Below are 21,358 nucleotides of genomic sequence, written 5' to 3'. Positions count from 1 at the left end.
GATTATTTTTTCCCCTATCGCTGGGGGAGAGGAATAAAAATACCCTCCCGGCTCCGCCGCTTGGCCAGAGCAGCAGCCCGGGGTGCGCGGAGTACCAAAGCCCGGAGGCGGGGCGGGGGGGGGGGGGGGGGGGGGGTGGGGGGGGGGGCAGGGAGGCAAAATCAGGCGCAAGACGAAGGAATTTTATCCCAGCTCTTTCATTCGGATCTGAGCATCTTTCTCCTGAGTCCCAGCAGTGTTATTTTTCCCCTTTTGCCGCCTTATCTTAAAAAGGTGCCATAAAGGCGCTGTCCTTGCTCTCTCCCCGACCCGAGGTCCAGGCGGGCATTGCTCTCCGTTATTTGGGGAGGCCGAGGGGGCGGGGGGGGGGGGGGAAGGGGGAGCCTGCCCCTGCGCGGCCAACCCTGCGCTTGGAGGAGGCGCAGATTCCTCTAACCCAAGGGAAAAGAAACTCTTTCCCGACGCGCTTTTCCTTTCTCATCTGACAAGAACCACCTCAACTCCCTCTCTCCCGCACGGGTTAGTCTTTACGGAACAAAAACAAGAGGCAAACAAATCCATGCGAGTCCATGAGCAGCATCACGGTGGTTTATCGGAGGAGAAACAATCATGTTTCGCTGGACCTCTGTCCGACAGCTTCCCTTGCTCTTAGAAGAAGTTATAACCCCTCGCAGCATCCCCCGCGCCGATGGGCGCAGCAGCGGCCCTAAGAACAGCCGCTTTTCGGGGCTGGAAGCGAACTGCAGGGCCCGCTCCGCGCCCTGAAAAGCCATGACAGCCCCCGTTTCCTCCTTGACACTGTCTTAAAGGCAGAATCAATTTACAAGCCCCTTCCAGATCCTTCTTCCGATGCCGCCCGCTTCCCTGTCCCAGCAGGACTCGGACGGGGACGGCGCCCCGGGCGCTCTGCCCTGCGTGGGCGCTGCGCTGCCCCCCCCGGACACCCCCCTGCCCCTTGTGACTCCGGCGGAGCCTCTGCCCGCTCGGTTACACCTTATTTACCACTTCACCCGTCCCCTCTTCACCCAGCAAGCCGGACTCCTGACTTGCCGTTTGTCCCAGCTCCTTTTCCACTAGGGCTTGTGTCGGGGGATGCTGTCGGCATTCCCTTCTCCTGCCTCAGCTGCTGCTCCTGCCGGAGTCCCCCTGATAGCGGAGGTGGCCCCGAGGAGCGTGTCCTCCCCGGCAAACACCGCCCCCCCCCCCCCCCCCGGCCCCGAAGGATTTCTCGCCTGACCCCTCAGGGAAGCAGCAGACGAGGGAGAGGCGCTCGCCTGCCTCCATACCGCCGGAGGACACCGGGAATTTTTCGGTCCCTCGCCTCATTTCTCCGTCTCCCCTTTCTTTCTAGCGATGTCACACGCTCAGCGCCCATCGGCCCAGCGTGGAGGGGCGGCTTCGCTTCGCCCGCCCTCGCCTTAACCTCCCCGGGCAGGATCAGGCCTCCCCTGCCCCGCGCGGATTTGAAACGGAACAGGCTGACTGAGAAGCGGCCCCTCGTCCTCCTCTGTGTCCCCGGAGGAGGGGAGCACCGAGCACCGCGGCGCTTTATATTTTTCCGAGTAGCGAAGCCGACGATGAACCCGAGCGGAGCCGGCAGATCCCGGCCTGGATCCCAAGGGACCCCCGGCGGAGCCTCCCGGCCGCACGCCCCGGGGAGGGCACCCAGTCCCGCAGCACCGGCCGAGGGAGGGGGAGAGGCGGCTGTCCCGTCCCGTCCCGTCCCGTCCCGGTGCAGCCCCGCGGGGCTCCGCGCTCCCGCCCGCCGCCGCGGCCCGGTCCCGCGCTCGGCCTCCGCACCGCCCCCGCGCAGCGCATAGCGCCCGCGTGACGCCACAGCGCGTCCCCCGGGCCGCACAGCCACGCTGTGACGTCACAGAGCACTACTTCCCCTTGCTTGCGGAGAAGGACACGGCAAATCGGAGCGACATCAAAGCAAAGCAAACACGCCCCCACCCCGCACCCCAAAACGGCCCCACTGGCTCTTGGCAGCGGCCCTGACAGTCGGCGGGCGGTCAGGTAGTCCAGTCCCGCCTTGCATCAAAAACCAAAAGCCACCTCACAAGATACATATACATACGTACGCACATGCGGGACTACAAACATAATTGGCAATTTTCTCACCGGGGGCACAATTTTGCGTAATCAAATCCGGTCCTTGTCATCGCCTCCATTAGAAAATGAAGGGGGAAAGGAAGGGGGGGGGGGGGGGGGTAAAGGAAAAAACAAAAAAAAAAAAAAAGAGAAGGCTGCCTCGGCCTCGGGAAGCTTTCAAGGCGAGGAGAGACAGTGGCTGCCTTTGAGTGGGGCGAAGGAAGCTGGGGCAGCCTCACCAGCCCTCTCCCCTGGTCAACAGACTGACGTGGTTACAAACCATAGCAAACATTTTATTTACAGGAGATATATATATATTTATATATTTTGTCAGTGCAGTATTTCTTGGCCGGATTATTAGAAGCAACACGTTGCAACCAATGAGGACGTTGGCAAAATACTTCACATTGTAAATTGTTTGAGAGGGGAAGGGGGAAGAGAGGGATTTCGGAGCACGTTCTCGGAGTCCCTCGCTCGGATTTTCCTGGAGAGGACAAGGGGCGGGAGACGGAGAATAAAATAAAATTAAAAAAAGGAAAAAAAAAAAATAGAGAAATCCCGCTCTCCTGCGAGCAGCGTGGAGGAAGAGGCGGCCGCCTCACGCACAGCCGTCCCGGGGCTGGGGCTCCCTGCTCCGCCCGCATCCTCGGCCCCTCGCCCCGGGCCGGGCCGGGCGCTGGCCGCGGGCGGGAGCGGGCCGGCGCCGTGCCGTCCTTGCGGCGCTCCCGGGGCGGAGGAAGGGAGATAAATTAGCGCGCAGGTCCCGGGCGCGGGTGCCGCGGGGCCGCCCCGTCTATAGGCCGCTCCGCGGCTCGGGGCTGGCTGCGGCGGGCGGCGGCGGCGAGGAGGGGAGGCCGGTGCTGCCGGAGGACTTGCCGAGCCCGGCGACGGGCAGGCTCCGCTCGGCGCCCTCAGTCCGTTCCGTGTCGCTGGGGGCCATGTCGAGGGAGTCGGCGTCGCTGCTGTCGCTGTCGCCCTCTGAGCGGCTGGGGCTGCGTTCGGGCTCCCCGGCGGCGGGCGGTGCGCCGGCTCTCTGGGCCGCCGGCTCCGGCTCCGGCTCCGGCGGCGGCTCCTTGTCCTTCTGGGCCTGCGCCTCCTTGGAGTGCCGCCACTTCATCCGCCGGTTCTGGAACCACACCTTCACCTGCGGCCGGGCCGCCCTCAGACGGGCGGCACGGCCCCCACCGCGCAGCGCCCGGCCCCGACGCCTTCCACGGGGCACGGGCAGCGTGGGGAGAAAAGGAGGCGCCGTCCTCACCTCCCTCTGCCCACACCCTTTCGAGACTAAGGGGGCTCTATTTTTTTTACTCTTCTAGTTCGCGTGTTTAAATACCAAACGCCCGCCCCCCCCCCCCCCCGTTTTGTTTTGTTTGTTTTTTTCCCCCCTCTCTCCTTCTACTTCTTCTTCCAGGAAACCACAGCGTTATACAATTCTGTGCGCTGCGGGCCCTCGAAGTGGAATCATTACAGAGTGGCATTTAATGATTCCGTTTGAAGAAGAGTTTTCACTTCCCCAGAACTAAGGATTTCACAACGCGGGGAGAGATTTAGAGAAAAAAAAAAAAAAAAAAGGACATTAAAAATAGTGTGTTCGCTTCTACTTCCTTTGACCTAAACTGCCTCCTACAGCAGTTGCGAGCGAGCGAGTTACACCTCGATGAAGGGCACACTGATGCTGTGCCCTGGCCCCGCTCGGCCTGCTCCGCGGTGGCCAAAACAAACGCGAAAAGCCCCGCACCTGGCCGCGAAACGCCGCGGAACCTGCGCGCAGGAGATGCTCGGGGCGAGGTCCCGCTCCTCAGCCAGCCCCGCCAAAGATTAAGGAAGGGAAAACGCTCTGCAACCGTCTTCCCCCCCACACACCCCCTCCGGTATCGCTCTAAACTGGAAGTAACATTGAAATAAAACCGAAGCCGTTCTTACTTGAGCATCTGTCAGCCCCAGCATCGCCGCCAGTTGCTTTCTGTCCGGTTTGGTGACATATTTCTGGATTTCGAACCGTTTTTCTAAACCTTTCCTCTGCAGGTTGGAAAAAACAGCCCTGGACCAGGAGCGTTTCCTCTTGTACGTCTGGGGCAGCGTGTCCTTGGTTAAAACTGCGTACGGACCTGGCGGGGAGGGGGGAAGAATAACGAGGGAGAGAGAGGGAGACAGCGTTATTAATACCGATGCCTGAAAGGAAGCCTTAAATCGATCAAAATAATGGCTGGACTGCGTTGAGCAGGGAAGGCCCGGGCCAGCGCGGCCCTGCCTGCCGGCTGGGTACAAATCCTGTCAGCGTTTGCTTCCTCGGGCAAGGATGGCGCGGTTTTACACCCGAATTTTTTCCTCTCCCCCCTCCCCGCCCCTTCTCTCTCGGCCCAGGTATTATTTTGTACTAGACGGGATGGTCCTCCGGGTCGGGTCCTAGCCAGCTCTTCCTCCCCCCCCCACGCAGCCCGGCTTTAGCCCAAAATCTGAGCCTCGCTAGAAAACGTACGCCCTGGCCTTTCAAAAGCGCTTGGCGAGTCCCTCCGGGAGGAGGGCGCCTGGGCCGGGGGGGGGGGGGGGGGGGGGGGGGGGGGGCTGCTCCGGGATGGAGGGCCCTGCGCCACGGGAGGGTCGACGAGGGACGAGATGTACCTGGAAAAGTGTCTTGAAACTGGTGCTGAACTGAGCTCCTTGGGTTTGTGTTTAAGGGACCCAGAATAGCAGAGGCCTCGTTAATGGGGTCTAGAGACGCGAAGAACTGGCCGGCGGAAGGCTGCAAGTTGGGGAGATGAACCCCAGTTTGGCGACTGGTAGTTAATAAGGAGGTCAGATCTGCGAGCACAGGAACAAGGAGAGCTCTGTTATACCGCGGTCGAAACCGACACCCCGGCACGCTCCGAGCGACAGGGCCGGGGCCGGGCTGAGCGAGTCCCCGGCCGGAGGGGAGCGGGGGCGGGGGGGGGGAGAAACCGGGCAGCCGCCTCCTGGCCCCGAGGGCTCTCCCCGGGAGAAGCGGCCGTGCCCCGGCGGTCAGACATCCTCCGGTATATTTACTCCCCTAACCAGGATGTTTACACGCCGCGAGGGGAGATGGATTGCAGGGAAAGCCTTTACAACGGGCTGTGCCGTCTGAGGGAAAATCCTGGGCCCGCTTCGGGAAGCGGAGACCGTTCCGTTCGCTATTTTTACGCTATCGCTATTTTTCCCAGCGGCGCAAGTCCTGTGCCGCGGACTGCTGCCGTGCCCGGGCCGGGGGGGGGGGGGGGGGGGGGGGGGGGGGGGGGGGGGGGGCGGGGGGGCTATTTTAGTGAGCGCTATTAGAAACTCGGATTTATAACGCTTTTTAAATAACTCTTTTCTCGGCTAGATCGAAAAGTTTTCAAATCGCGGGTGTATTCGCTAAAAATTATAACAGAATAAATAAAAGACCCACCAAGCGCGCTAGCATGGAAAGCGGACAAGCCAATTTCCTCTACCTCTCAGCGTGTTGCCTTCCTTGACTTTGGGGTCAAACTCCGCCGATAAAATGCGGTCGATGCCGAATTTCAGGTCCTTGCTGGCGGGCGCCGGCGCCGAACCGTGCGTGTGGCCGCCCGGCAGCCGGGAGGGGGCCGGGGGCGCCTCCGCCGCCCGCCGCCAGCCGCCGCCGCCGCCGCCGCCGCGGGGACCGGTGCTGCGGTGGGGCGGTGGTGGTGGGAGTGGGTAGGCGGCGGCGGAGAGCGGCGAGAGGCGCGGCGGGAAGGCGGCGGCGGCGGCGGGGGAGTCGGGGGCCACGACGGGCGTGGGCCGGAGCGGCGAGGCGGTGGCATGGAAGGGACCGCCGTGGTGGACGGCTCCCAAAGCCGCCGGCATCCCGGTGCCGGGACCTCCGGGCAGGCTGTCGGCGGGTCCTCCAGCCGCCTCGCCGCCGGCGTGGAGGATGTCGGCGATGCAGAAGGACGGCTTCTTCGCCGCCGCGGCGTCCAGCGGGAAACAGCCGCCGGCTGCCGGCCCCGATGCCGAGCAATACGCCGCTGACCACAAGCTGAAGTTGGAGGCGTAGAAAGGAGCCAGCCCGGCCGTGTACATCCTGCCCGGGGAGGGGACGCGCCGCTCCGCAGCTCAGCTCCCGGGTACGCGCCGCGGAGCTGCCCGCTGCCCCGGGCGCATGGGGAGGGATGGCCGGGGCGAAAGGCGGCTGGCGGAGCACTTGCCGGAGGGGCAAGGGGAGAAAAAACAACCACAAAAAAAAAAAAAAAATCAAAAAAAAAAAAAAAAATAAAAAAGTCCCCAAAACCCACGGCGAGACGGAGAGAGCGAGCGGGCGAGGAGCGGAGCGGAGCGGCGCAAACAAAAAACGCAAACCAAACCCCCTTTCCTCGCACTGGGGGATAAAAAAAAAACCACCCCTCCCAAAACTTTCTCTGGCAGCGACACTCCCGACTCCGGAGCAGCCTTCTCTCTCTCCCCACGCCCAATCCGCGATCTGCGGGGCTGGGCAGCACCGCCCGCCGACACGCCCACGCAGGGCCGGGTCGCGGGTGCGGGCCACCGCGCCGCCAGCGCGCAACTGCGCGCTGGCGGCGCGGTGGCCCGTACCCGCGACCCAGCCTGGCTCGGTTTTGTCCCGCAAGGTATCCACACCCACCCACCCACACTCCCACTCCCCACCTCCTTAAATTCTGCCCTCGACTTTGGAAACCACACACATCCCCCCCTCTTCCCCCCTTCCCCCCCCCCCCCCCAAAGAAAAATCAGCTCAAGGGCGCTGCGCTTGCCGCCGCGATTTCCAAACGTTTGAAAGAAACGCGCAGGAAAATTCTTCGCGATCGGAGTCAGGTCCGTCCTCTTGGAAATGATTCCCAAGGAAATGTGTTACCTTCCCGGATAAATGAGTCTGGGATAGTCTGGAAGAAAATCAGTCTACGTTCCTGCACGCAACATATATATTTATGTGAGCTCCGAGTTATTCTGGGCCCAGGACACGTTGGATCCTGCATTAGCAACGACTAATTAATTAATCGTATCTTATCGACAATGTAATTTTATAGATTTTTTTGCCGTATTCTCCAGCCGGTGGCTGCATCTGCTTCCACACCAATTTCGTCTTAAAGACTGGTTTGTAATTTTGCAAGCCTTTTACAACAGATTTATCTTTTTTTTTTTTTTTTAAGAATACAATCATAAGCTGCATTTGCTACAATAATTTAGGAATCAATTCATCAAAGCGTCTTTTGCCCTTTTTTTCTCCCCTCTAACACCCACACTTGCCCCGACGTGACTCTGAAAAAAACCATTAATTTTAGTTTTCACACACGTAAACCAGTCGCTGCCGTTTTGAGCAGTCTCCCGGGTCGGATGATTGCAGGTTTGCTTTGGTTTTGTTTCAAAAATTGTTGTTGTTGTTGTTGTTATTATTATTATTATTGTTATTATTTTCAAATACCTTCCCAAATTCTGAAGGTTTTCGGGGAACCGCCAGAAAGGCAAACTATTTTTCTGTCGCCAGGTATTAAGATGTAGTTTCTATGCGAATATTGAAACCACCTGCGAGCGAGAGTGAATGCGTTTTTTAGGCATAACCCCGCGCACGGGGAAAGGTGAGGCTGGTTGCCCTGGAAAAGCCAGGCACCGCATTGCTTTGGTTTGGTTTTTATTAACGAGACGAAACCGAAAAATAAAGACGGGCTGGCTTGCCAAGATGTGTCCGAAAACCGAAGCCGGCGAAAGAAAGGCTTGATTAGGTTTGAACTTTTCCTGCTTCCACAGCGGAAAGCCCCTTTGCCTTCCATTTTCCCCCGCCCCCCTGATCCCCCCCCCCCCCCCGCGCAGATGACCCGACCGCCAGCCCCTTGCTTTCAAATCGGATCAAACGACGCCGGTTTCACTCGCGTTTCCACTGTCGGGCAGAGCCCCGCCATCAGCCCGCCTCAGGGCAGGGCAACGAAGTCCTGCTCTGCCCGCTGCATCCCAGCTGCAAACCGCTTCGTAAAATTACGACCGTAATTGCCATTGCTACCGATATCGTTGTTGTACCACCCCGGGACTGCTCGCCAGGCAGTCAGGGGAAGAAAAAAAAAACCAAAACCCAACACCCCAAACAAAACCACCACGGTATTTGTCTTTATTTTTAGGAGCTTATTTCCAAGCTCCGCTCGTCTCGCTGCCGCGCAGCGCCCGGCGATGAGCAGCACCGGAGGGAAGCGCCCGTTTGCGGGGGGCCCCGGGCAGCCCGGACCCGGGGGCACGGCGGCGGCTCCGCTGCCCTCGGCGCTGCCGGTGCCCGGGACCCGCTGGTGCGGCGGGCCAGCCCGCAGAGAAGCGCTCCTTCCGCGCTGTCATCCCGCGGGGACTAAAATAACCCGAAAGGAAACACTAAACGCGTCGCACTGAAGCACTTGACCCCCGGGCTGGGCCTCGGGAGGGCGAAGGAGTTGGGGAGCCCGAATCGCGGGGGCAGGTGCCTTCCCCGGGCCCGCCCGCTCCGCGCCCTGCTCGGCAGCGCTGCGCCCCCGCGCATCCTTCGCGGGCGAAACCAGGAGCACCTGCTTGCCCACCGCCGCCTCTCTCCCGGGGGACAGGGCTGTCCCCTCTCCCCAAAGGCCTCCGCAGGCCTCTCTGGCCGCGAATCTTCTTCCCCGGCGGCCGGGGAGGAGCAGGGCTGCGCGGCCGCGCTGGCCGGGGGAGCGCTGGCCGAGGGAGGCGGCAGCCCCTCCTCTCCGCGCAAGGAGGGAGAAGGCTGCAGGAAACCCGGGGCTCGCTGCAGTCCAGGTCATCTCCTGTTTTTTGAGAGGTTCCAACTCGGACTAAATGAGCGGATGTGCCTGCGAGATTTGTCCCAAAATAGAAGCGGCTTTAGTATTTTAGGATACAGCAGAAATCCTTATTTCTTCCGGAGAAAAACTTCATAATGAGCGCGAGCACTTCCCTTTTCAATATTTGTGCAACTTTATCTCGACCAGCAAGTTGCTTTGGTGACGCAAATCCGCCCTTGTGTATTGCAACTACAAAAATAAATGCAAGGAAATCAATTCCCTTCTAGCAATGAAAACATAAATATACAGCTGCGACTTTCCCCTTTAATCTTGCTTTCCGAGGGACTCGAGAAGGAGGCGAATGAACTGTGCAGCCAGGAGCGATGCTTTTTTTTTTTTTTTTTTTTTTTAAGGAATGGAGTCTCGAAGGACTTTTTTTTTTTTTTTTTTTTTCCCCGAGGCCGACAAAGGAGGTGGAAAATAAATTATTCGAGTTCTTACGAGGGGAAAATGGAATGGCTCACCCCGAGGCGCTGCAGCTCCCCGTCCCCACTCGCGGGCACCGGGCCGGGAGCATCCCGGAAAGGGCCGGGCCCTGCCTGCCCGCGCCCCACGGGGAGGACGGGCCGCTCTTTCGGCTATTCCTGCCCCTTCGAGCTCCCCGTCCCCGTCCGCAGCGTCGAGCTGCGGGCGGCAGGTCGAGCCCACGGATGCCGGGGTGCTCGCAACCCGAGCCCCCGGCCGCCTCCCGCCGCAGCCCGGCCGGCTGCAAGCCCCGAGCGGTGCCCGTTCCCGAGGCGGGCTGTTCATCGGCCGCACAGCTCCCGCTGGGGGCTCGGGGCCTCCCCTTCGCTGCAAGCGGCGCTCGGCTCCCCGAGGGGGGTGAACCGGGTGCGCCCCTCCGAGCCTGCCCGGGATGCTACCGAGCGGCCTCCCGGCCCTCCTCCTCCGCCCACGGCCAGCGCGACCGGGCGCCTTGCTCCTTGGCTTTTAGGCTTCTATATGTCGTTCTGTTTATACCTCTATCTGTATATAGAAACATATCTATGTCATATATAAAAATAAAGAAAAATATTTTTAAATCCTGCTCGCTCTCTAGGAGTCCTTTTAAAAGTAATTACTTAAATCTCGTTGCAAACTCTCCAGGGAGATGGTTTGCTCGGGTGGCGTTATTGGGATCGCTGCCGCCCCGTCCCCTCCCCGCCCCCGAGGTCCCGGTCTGCGCAGCGCCGAGCACCCGGCGGGTCCCCCCCCGGCCCGGCCCGGCCCGGCCCGGCCCCAAAGCCCGGTCTCTGTCGCCACCCTGCCGAGCGGGCCGGGGCCGGGCGCGGGACCCCCCACGCAAGGCACCCCCGGGATGTGGCTCTCTCCTCCCCCCCCAAAGAAAGAGCCCCCCCCCCCCCCCCCCCCCCCCCCCCCCCCCCCCCCCCCCCCCCCCCCCCCCCCCCCCCCCCCCCCCCCCCCCCCCCCCCCGTTCTCGTGTCCCTGCGAGCAGGGAGCAAGCAAATTTTGGGAGCCAAGAGCAAAAATGAATACTACACCCGCTCAAAGCTGGTGGTTGCAGGGTGAGCAGGAGCGTTTTGCAGATTGCGGGGGGGGGGGAGGCGAGGGGGTTCTGCCGGCTGTTTGCCGGTGCTCCCCCCCCCCCCAGTAACGCCCCGGGAAACCGGGAGCGCTGCAGCGGGGCCGTCAAATCTGACCGCAGGCCGAGTCCCCCCCGCCCCGGCCCGGGGATCCGCAGCTGGAGGCAGGCCGCAGGCGTGCGCCGCAGGGCTGGTTGGACTTCCCTCAGCTGATCAACAGTTTGTTATCTGAAACGCTCAAGAGAAGCGCAGGCGCTGCAGGCAGGAACTGCCCAGAACCACAAGCGAATTAAGTGACTAAGCTGGTCAACTCCTTGACGTTTCCTTTCTATTGTTTCACGCGTTATTTAGTTGAATACCTGTGTCAGTAAGTAACGACCAATCTTATGTCATTTGCTGAGCCTGTGTGGAAGGTGCCTGAAAACAGACAGGATCTGGGTTTCTGTGCGGTGGGACGGGATTTCAAGAGTCCTGGGGGTGCGTTTGCACCAGTGGTTCAGGCTGGGTCAGGGTGTGCTTTCGGAGGGAATCACCCGATCCTGATCATTTGCAGCTTTGCATCACGGAGCGGTCTCGGGGTGCACAAGCAGGAATGCTTGATGGGAATTGAGTCCACAGGGCATGCTAAAATTACTCCGATGCAAAATCCCTCTGAAACGCCAACTACAGCTTTTTGAAAACTCCATGGGGTTTTCTGTATGTGAGCCACCCTGAGGATTATCCCTATGTTATAGCAGAATAGATCCATATGTTAGAGCAGATCAAACCCTGAGGCTCCCAGCTCCAGGGACAGCACGCCAGCCGCTGAGCTGGAGACTTGTTCTCACAGTTGCACATTTGCACTTGTGTCTTTCTTTCAACTGCTGGTATGACGAAATACATTAGGTTTCAAGCAGAGAGAATTTTTGCATTCTCCCAAATGCTGCGTAGTCACTCAAGTCCCTTCAGACAGAGGGGGGACCTGAAAACACTGATTCCCCTCTGCCCCTGCGTGTCTGGCTCAGAGATCTGGGATGTGGGAGGGCTCTGCATCTTTCCACAGCCATGTTTACAGAAAAAGGGGTGACCTTTCCTTCCTTTTTTTTTTTTCTCCCTTTTTTTTTTTCATGAAAACTTGCAGATAAATAAATCTTCAGGAAGGGTCACAGTAATAAATAGCAGTTGGAAAGAAGTGTCTCTCCGCAGCCCCGGGAAAGGAGGCTGCGCTCTGAGGAACAGCAGGGTCAGGACAGTCCCTTCCTCAGGGTTTCCTATGGATTAGAGCAGGCAGGTCCTGCCCACTGTGCTGGCTTTCCTGAAGCCCATTTTTAGGCATCCGATGTTGTGCTGGGAGCCAGGCACTGTAAGCCTGTAACACTGGGATGGTTTAAGTTGAGGTGCTAGTCTTCCACACCCGCTCCATTCCCTCCTGTCTGTTCCCATCCCTGGGCATGTCAAACAGTAGACAATTAACTCTGCCAGTAAGAAGGTTTTTTGCTGTTATAGTTCCCTAAACTAACTTCTTTATCATGTGGATAGCCAGAGTGAAGGAGCTGGGGGGAAACATGCATTTGGAGTTGGCAGGACCGCAACAACCCTCTTCTAGTCTGCTCCAACCTCTCACCAGGTCACCCCTTAATTTAAGTACTGCCTCTTGCAGCTACTTCCTGCAGTCTAAAATGGGTCCTTCTCGCCTGGAAAGAGCCCGGGTTTCCTTTCATTTCCATCAGCATCAGTGATTTCATAGGTTACTCCACCTTCATGTTGCAATCGGACCGTAATCAGCTTGCAGTTATCATGGGCTAGCTGCGATTTTCCAGGCCACACCGACAGAGAGGTCTGCAGAGAGCTGGTCTGCAATTAACCCCCCGGTAGCTGATTAAAGGTGGCGCGATGGGCAGAAGTGCTGACCCCCTGCTCTAATGTGCAACCGTCGATGAGAGAAGCATTTACATGTATACACCGGGTTTAGTTTGCACAGTGCGCAGCGCCTGAAAGCAAGCATTGTTGCATAAAATGAAGGCGATTCCAGTCTCAGCGCAGAAGGATCATCCACGGGTATTTCCTAAATCTGACAGGAGAGTATAATTACAGCCATTTTCAGCTGAGACCCAAAGGGGCAGCTCCTTAACTGAGGCAAACTGCTGCTGTCTCAGTGCAAGTAGCATATTTAGGTGCGAGTACAGATGGAAACAAAAAAGGGATTTTTTTTTTAAATTTTTTTTTTATTCCCATAGCAGGTCATCACCCCTATGGTTTGCTCAGAGCAACCCCATCTATTTCCACAAAACCAAGCTGATGCTGTAGGCCCACTGCCCCTCCAGCAGCAGTACATTAAAGGCACTGCACAGGAAAGCCATTCAATATCGAAGAAGGAAATACTAATAACTGCCTAATAAAAGTTTTAGTAAGAAACAGTTTCCTCCTTCTTGCCAACAGTGGTCAAAAATGTGGGGAAGCTGGAAATAAAGCTATCAGAATGCAGTCACATAAAAGGCAAAAACAACCCCTGAAGGAAGTCAAGTTTCTAGAAGAAAATTACTCTGTAAAACTCACATGGATTTGAGAACAGTTTTTGTTTTTCTTCCAACCCTCCTTTCATCTTCTAAGTGGACTTAAATGCAGTAGGTACACATCGGTTCGGCTTTAAAACCAGCTCTTTCCTTGCTATTAGCATACATATAAAATCCCAGCAGAATAATGCCATCACAGCCCTTGAAAAAAAAAATAAAAAAAATCCCATTTTAACCTTTTTTGCCCATGGGAGATGCTTTCTGGTGGGTGCCAAATGGAAGCGCCAGCCAGGGAAGTTTTACAGTCCGGATTATACAGTGTGTACATAGCACCCTCTGGACCTGCTTCCCTCACTGGCACTGAATCTGCCCTAATTAAAGTCCAGCCATTGTGCCTCAGCTCCGCGGGCAGCTCACGGCTTCCCCATGCCAGGCTCCACCAGGTCTTGGAAGACGCAGGTCTGTCCCTGTGAAACACCCGGGAGGGTGGGGAGATGCTCTCGGAGCTGAGCAGAGTGGCGCAGGGTATCCCCTGCATAGCTGCCTGCGGGTCTGGGATGCTGCCGACAGCAATAGCCATTCCTCCACGCCTTCGGCAAATGGAAACAAAAACAGAGGCGGCGCAGGGAACGGAGCAACGCAGCACGCAGGGGAAGTCATTTCCTACTGATACCTCTAACACATCATTTTATATCTCGATGCCTGGGATCTGGTTACCTTTATCTTAGCCAAAAGACTGTAGCGGTCATAAAATGTATTTTGCTTTTATTTCTTCTAGAAAACTTTATCATGAGATTTTGATTATCTGTCCTGCAGCAGTGAATTCCAAGGGTTCATTATCTTCTATCAGCCTGCATTCACTGTCCTTATTTTTTTTCTCAGTTAGCTCCTTGAGGCATCCATTCATCCCAGAATTGTGAAATGGAGAGAAAAAAAGGCAAGGCTGACCATATTTTCCTTTCATTTGTCACCGTGTCTAACCCAAATGTTTACCTTTGCCCCCCAGATGTATAAACTCTTTTCCAAGCCAAGACATTCTCTTTTTCCCAGCTAAGCAATCCTTTTCATTTTGAGGCCATGCTGAGTGGTAATACGAATCTCAACACGTTTCAAATCTCAGCCTAACTTTGCAAGGCATAAAGACATCGAAGACGATCTTGTTACTGCGACCTTTCCCAAACGCTAACGAAGTAGCACCCTCTAGTGCAAGCTAACAATAAAATCCTCAATAACAACAACCCTCCTGGGTCAAATTCAGTCTTGGTGCATCGCCACTGGAACCGCTGGAGATGAGCTCGGCTACAAGGCTTTTCCCTTCTGCGCTCCAAAACTTTCGCGCATTTCCTCTCTAGGACCCCCACGGATGCTTTGGGCACTTGTTGGATGCTGGATGTTGCCCGGGTCTCTGGCAGACCCAGGCGGCAGCATTGCCCGCAGGCAGGCGGCACGGGCTCGCCATCGTGCCGCGCTGCTTTCGTTTCTATGGGATGCTGCTGTCGGGAAAGCCTGGAGGTAAGAAACGTTCGTTGCCAGGAGTCTACCTCATATCTTGGGTGTTTTGAGACCTGCGCGAGAGATCTCGCCTGGTTTGAAAGGACCGGGGGCAAAAATGAGGGCGAATAAGGGGTGCGCTGATGCAGGGAGGGGGCCGAGCCTGGGTCTGGGCTGCGGGAAGCAGGGCTGGGCTGTGGAGGGGGGACTGGGACTTTCCTATGGAGAAAGGTGCGGGTCTCTGGGAGAGTTGGGGACTAACGGTGTGAAAGCTGAGGCTGAGGGCAATGCGGTGTTGCATTACTTCTGGTGTGCTTTTCCCTCATTACTAGCAATTTCCATCGGTTTCATCAGTTTTATTGTTGTTAGGAGGAAGGAGAACAAGAAAATGACACAATTTTGGCAGACTCTGAACAGGGGGCGACCTGCGGGGTGAGCGAGGGGGTGCGGGGTCATTCCTGGATGCCATCGGCCACAACGCGGAGGCAAGTTAACTGTGACACGTACCGCGTAAAATCCCATCGCCCGAGCGCACATCTAGGGATTTTATAAAAACACAGAGCTCCCCTCTCATGCTCTAAAAATAACAGCGAGCAAACAGCTACTCAAGATTTCATAAAAATTTTAAAAAAACATACCTGCTTAACCAGAGGTGGAAATTTTGTCTAACGTTTCAAGGCTAGACCTTCCTTTCATTAAGAGCTAGAAGGGAGCTGCGATGCCTAAGCCAGGGAAGGAGAATGAAACCTTCAGTGTCAAACTAAGGTGATGCTGAGGTTTTGGAGCCAGCGTGTGCCCACACAAACACGGGGGGCGAGCGTTCGCCCCCGGGCACATGCGGCTCCTTACAGGGCAAATACCGAAGCCGGAGCCCTGGGGAAAGCAGGCGAGGCACCAGAGCTAATGAGCTATGCGGTGGTTTCACCCACCTCTAATGCTTTTGCTTTTTAATGTACCGGGCACGTTGCGAGTCCTTTAACGCTGCGGCTTCAGCGTTAAAGGGAAATGTAGGGAGCAATGTTGTTTCTCGAGATGTGATAAATAATGGCAAGGACTGTGATTTGGTTTTGGGGAGTGCAATTTTTAGGTCGATGACAAGGAGTTCCAGGGTGAGGTTGGACCGTGCGGGTAAGAGGGTGGAGATGGCCTGAAGCCATCTCAGTGCTCTCCAAATTTGAGGCTGTGCTGGGGAGGAAGCAGGGGTGGGTGGAGGGACGCTGGACCCCTTCCCTCACCCAGCCTGGGCAGCAGCACTTTGCCCCTGGTCTGCAGCGATGCTCCAATTTTCTGGAGCACCACTTGGCCCCCATCCCCATTCCCTAGCACCTCTGAGGGCCTCTGCACCGCGGCTGGATACGGCCCTGCTGGGCTGGGAAGGGGATATCTTACGACAGCCACAAAAACCCGTAGTGATGGAGAGAAGAAACGGCTCTCTACCTTCTCCATCTCCACACTGTATTTTACTATTCTCTTCAAATGAAGCAAACATCATTATTTCCCATTAGGTGTTCCTGGTGCAAAAGTATTTCACTGAAAAATGGTTCTTTAATGCTAATGGGAATTATACTCCTAGCGTGATTTATATTAATAAGGCATGTGCAGTTCCTTAGTACATTCAGACCCAGATGGGAAATGGGATTTTTTTTTTTTTTTGTCCTTCCACACAACATCTGATGAAGTGCTCCAAGCATACAATTTAACAAGCTATTCTCCTCTGGCCTTACAGATGAAAAATAGTCCGTTGTGTCAACTCCTCAGATGCCTATTTTTACACCTTCTGTTTGTTCTTAGTTTGACGTTGTTAATCACGGTCCCACCAAAGCCCCATTGTTCAGCTCTTCAAGAAGAATGTTGTTATATTGACTGTTTGTGCGTCAGCCCAGCTCTCTCTGGAGCTGCACTTGGATGAAATTAGATAATTTCCATTAGGAGAACAGGCATTATTAGTCCCCAATGCCAAATTGAAAAGAGAGCCAAGATTACTATTTCTGGCCGTGTTCACCTCAGGAAGGAACCTTCTCAGCTTTAATGGGATTTTGCTATTGTTGGTTGCCTTCTGTTTGACACCGGGCCAGCAGGGTTGAAAATTGTTTAGAAAGCTGCATGAAATATAATAGAGCCCAAGCCATTTGCTGCAGCACATTCCAGCGTGATGTTTATTTTGAAAAAAAAAAAAAAAAAGAAAGACAAAAAAAATTATTGTCCTTGGCAGAAAAAAAAAAATCCCACTAACTTGACTCTCAGAACATAGGCTTCTTGTTGCTGTTGTGCTTTCAGAATGTGCTGCCAGGATTGGTGCATTACATACAGAAGTAGATAGATCTAATAGTATTTGTAATGATCTACAGGACTGGTAGAAGGAGATTACAGGCACAGGCAGAGTCTTTACGACAGGAAAACAAGGCAAGGGATGATACTAGGTCAGGTCCAAAGGAGAAAGTCAAGTCCCATGTTTGTCAGTAAAATGTGCATCTTCATGTTCTATGGCTTGGTTTTCCCACCTGTAAAACGGGGTCAAGAACACATCTCTACCACCTGAAGAAATTAGGAGGACACACGCTCCCCAGACGTTGCCTTCATGGGTGCTGGGGGTCTTCTGAGCTGGGCTCAGCCCCTCTACAGCCCTGGCCACACGGTCCTGCCCGTCCCAGTGCCTGCCTTGCCCCGGCATGGCTGGACTCTGCTGTGGCTGTTATCATTTGGAGGGCAGCTCTGCTTTCTCCCCTTCATCGTTACCCTCACCGTGACCTCTCCTGAACACCTCGCCTGCATCTCAGGAGCTAATCCTCGACATCCAGCGTGAGAGTGGGGATGGTGGGTTGAACCCTTGCTCAGCCCCGAATTCCCCGCGGGTCTCTTTCTGCTCCATATAGTACTGTCTTGTTCTCTGAATGCTGTCTTAAAATAATTATTAATGAAAGCAGAGTTGACTTTGGAGCGAAAGTTTCCAGTTCCTTGGCATTTCCAATGTGTAAGCTATCTAAGGGTATTGAAATGCGGGACATTTTTTGGATGAGATCAGAATCCAAAAACACATTTTCCCTCCAGGCTCCTTTGGAGCCAGACCCACCTTTACCGCACTTTACCCCTTGACTATTCAAGCCGGTAAGAAGCTGAGCAAATAGAACAAAGTTACCCATCTTTAGAAAAATAAATAGAGCAAGCGATCTTCAAAGCCTTCAGGCGAGGATCCATGCAACAATGCCGGCGTTATCCCTGGGCAATAAACCAGAGTGCTCCTTTGTTTATATTAACCTAGTGTTTACTTCTATTTTAACCAACAAACATTGATGGATTGCATAGCTGTGGCTCAAAACCACCCGCCAAACAATTAAAAATACAATTAGGCTAAAAGAAAAAAAAAAAAACGGCAGATGCCAGCCGACATGTTTCCTCCACACAAAGCTGCTACCCGCCTGCATGGAAGTGCTCCCATGTGGCCAGGGCAAAGCAGTGATTGCCCCAGCAAAACCAACACCGAGCCCCTACCTAGACCCAGAGTATCAGCCACCCCCAGCACCTGCCCCCGCAGAGGCTCTCGTGGAGCTGAGCTGGGGGGTTGGGTCAAATTTGGCAGGTCCTGGAGGGGGATGACCTCTTACCGTGCTTGCTCATCTCCCAGATCAGCTATCCAGTGGCACTGGCGATCTGGGGGCAGATCAGGTCTGAAGCCGACCCCAGGCTGTCCCTGCTCAGAGCATCTTTTGGCAGTTGCCTGACGCAGGAGAGATTTTGGGCAGGCTGTGGGAGAAGACAGTGCCCCTTCACCATGGCGTTGGGCAGCCAGGCTTCCCCAGTTTTTTTCGGACCCTTTCTCTCCCCACCACCCCAAGCTGCAGGAAAGCACGGTGCCACCGTGCAGGTCACCCACCGGTTTCGAAACCCAGTGAGAAACTGGTCCCAATTGCGGAAAGTCACCCCTGGCAGCTTGCAGAGGCACGTGCGACCTCAAATCCCATCCTAATTGCCATCTCTGGCAGCTGCAGGTGGCGAGGCCCTTCGTATTTGGACACGTCAGGGTGAAGTTTATGGGTCTCAGATGGAAGTATCCAGATAATGCTCAGGTCCCTGCTTTTACCCCTCAATAAACTCTGGAGCTGACTCAATGGGTGAAACGTTCAGAAACTGTAGGTTAGACAGAAAATAATCTGTGTTTACAAGGCTGAGGGAGCTCATCTGCACCCTGGCTATCTCTTCACATAGAGCATTTGTCTTCTCACTGACCTTTTAATTTTTTTCCTCTTCATGCTGTGAAATGTTCATTGTCTCCTGCTAAGGAAAGTTTGATAAGGATCTTGCTGAGAGTGGCTTTTAGGAAAACCCATTGCTCCGAAAAGGAACCAACCATTGTAGAGCCAGCACTTCAAAGTTAGAGCAGTATCTTGTTTTTTTGTACCAAATAAATAAATAAAATGAAGATGAACAATGTGTTTCCATTTAAGGGGTACTGTGGGAAAATCCAGGTCTCATCAGACTGGGAAGCGGAGTGGTATATGCTGACTAAGAGACTGGAAATAGCGCGGCTGTCAATTGAAGGAATTCAGGGTTGAATAATCACGTCAAGCAGTCAACGTCAGATGGGAACCACGGCCCCAAACCTGTTCATCTGAACTCGTCGGGATTCACATGAGAAAACACACATTGGCTCCACATGTCGCTTGTGGTTTCGGGGGAAGCTCAGGGCTGGGCTATCCCCGCTGCTGAGCGGCCACGAGCACGCGCCCACCCAGACATCCACCATAGAGCTTCGTTTCCAGCACGAGAAGCCACGTAGGTCGTACGTGCTGCCTTATATTGGGACCGAAGCTGGTGCCAGCTAGTGCAAAACCCCTCTCCTCGGTTTCAGACACCTCCGTGTAGGAACTCACTGCTTTGCTGTTAAACCTAATTGTCCCCTCGGCAGTTTTGTCTGTATTTGGGAACCAAGGTCCTGGATTACAGAGGGACCGCAGGTCGCTACCTCTGCCTTCACTGAGCCATTTTCCACTCTTTGCCTGACATCGGCCGACGCGTGCCCAGCCTCTGTCGGAAGCTTCAGGCCTAAGAACAGTGCAGGTTGTGTCCAGCATGACCCACTGTCAGGATGGCGGTGATGACGGGACACTAGTCCTTGGCTGTTCCCCCTTCTCGCATTTGCACCCCAGGGTGGGGGTGGTTCAGCTGCAGGCGATGGGGACCTGTGCCATGGCCCCATCCTGCGCTGCCAGCTCCCCCAGATCAGCCCAGCCGGCAGGGATGGTCAAAGTGTCTTCAATGTTTTCTTTTATGGATAATTACCCTTTTTTTTTTTTTTTTTTTTTGTTAGCTGTTGAGGAAGGGAGAAAAGAGCAGAAGAGATCCCATCCTCTGCTGCTGTGGGACTTGGTGCTGTTTTAATAATAATAACAACAAAAAAATATTGAAAAGGAAAAAAAAAATTGCAGTATATCAGCATGTTTTTAAGGTTGGTGGGAAAAAAAAGACCTTCTAGTCCCAGTGGTATCAGCAAGGAAAAACGTCCATTGGATTCTAGTTCTTAAAAAAAAATATCTGAGTCATGCAGAAAGTGCTCGGCTTGGGTAACGTGTGGTTACTGGAGCGCTCGGCGAGGGGGAAGGGAAACAAGCACCCAGCCCAGAGCCTCATCACGGCCTTACGAAAATTAACACATCTGTGATGATGTGTTCTCTAACGAGAAGGGTGCTGCTTGCCGAGGGGGAGTGGGAAGAAGAGAGGAGGTAGAAGGAGGGATGTTTCACTTCCATCTCACGCCAAACTTGCTAAATTCAGCCCTTCGTTCACTGAAGAACTAGAAATCACACTCCACCTGGCAAGATGATTTTTCCCCGAGTCATCAAAGGCTGGAAAATGGGTGTCTGCGCTGCAGGAATTTTTCTGAATAGGTGACGACAGTTACAACTTTATTCCTTTTTCCAGTATTTTATGGAGATTTAAGTGAGTCCTTTAATCTGTTCCGACAAGAAAGCCTGCTTTCCAAAAGTGGAATCAAGCAGAGACCCTCCCTACCTGCAGGGAAAGGGTGCTAAGTATATATATGTTCACGTATACATATGCATGCGTGGGCAAGGGGCGGCACCGCACCGGAGAGCCCAGAGCACTGCACAGACACTTTGGCCAGAGGATGGAGCCGGGGCGATGAAAGGGGAGGAATGGATTCAGGTATTTCACTCTTTTCCAGAAAGGAGCTTCCTTGAAGGTAGGGAAAAACACAGAGAGACACTGCAGGGGAGGAGGGATCTGTCCGTGTTACCAGTTCGACTGGATCGCAGTAGGTCCCCGCCGTGGATGGCGTGCTGCTCTCCTGCCACGGCTCTGCGGCGGCGCGCTCTGCCTCTCCCATCTCTGGCTGAAATGGCAGTAACGGCAGGAGAAGTCTCCTCCTGGAGATGCTCTGGAGCAGCCACCCACCATCTCGCTCCAGAGAGCCGGGAAACCCGACCGGGGACAAAAGCTGCCCCGCTGCCGGGTCCTTCCAGCCTTTCCAGCCGGCATTCGTCTCTTCCCGGGGCACGTTCCTAGGACTTAGGCTCAACTGTAATGATGCTTTTGGTTTGGTGGTTAAATGAAAGTCCGGATTCCCCTGAAGTCATATGATTTAGGAGCTCATTCCTCAGGTTCAGGCTTACGGCTGGGGTCTTAACCCACCCCCAGCTACAAGTGAGCAGGGATTTCTCTTGCTTCTTCACCAAAAACATCCCATTTTTCAGGTTTTCAGTAAATCTGGAAAGTCTCCATGTTAAATGCTGTTGAAAGAGAAACCTTTCGATTTTATGAACAGTTCCCAAGGACACGCATTTTCTCAGCAGCTCTATGGACAGGATATGCAAGTGAGAAAGATATGGGGTTTAATCACTGTCCCTCAGCCGGGCCAGGTGGAAGGAAGATATTTTTTTCTGTGGCTTAAACGAAGGCCTTATTTCCAAGAGAAATTGGTGACGGTGGCTGCCTAACTAGAGACAACACAATGGGATCCATCATGAAGGGACTGGGTCCT

General features: G+C 54.9%; 1 protein-coding gene across 1 annotated transcript; it reads right to left on the bottom strand.

The window, feature by feature from the left end:
- Positions 1-2,366: 2,366 nt before the first annotated feature.
- HLX (H2.0 like homeobox) lies at positions 2,367-6,496 on the bottom strand. Its single transcript, XM_075749313.1, is given in 6 exon segments — positions 2,367-3,238; positions 4,018-4,202; positions 4,717-4,896; positions 5,541-5,691; positions 5,694-5,762; positions 5,764-6,496. Coding segments are annotated over 6 exon segments (1,305 nt in total). The 5' UTR covers positions 6,133-6,496; the 3' UTR covers positions 2,367-2,887.
- Positions 6,497-21,358: the final 14,862 nt, after the last annotated feature.

The sequence above is a fragment of the Balearica regulorum genome, chromosome 3 (genome assembly GCF_011004875.1).
Source record: "Balearica regulorum gibbericeps isolate bBalReg1 chromosome 3, bBalReg1.pri, whole genome shotgun sequence".
Lineage (NCBI taxonomy): Eukaryota > Metazoa > Chordata > Aves > Gruiformes > Gruidae > Balearica > Balearica regulorum.
Note: the sequence above shows the minus strand (reverse complement) of the source record. Positions and strands in the feature narration are given on the sequence as shown.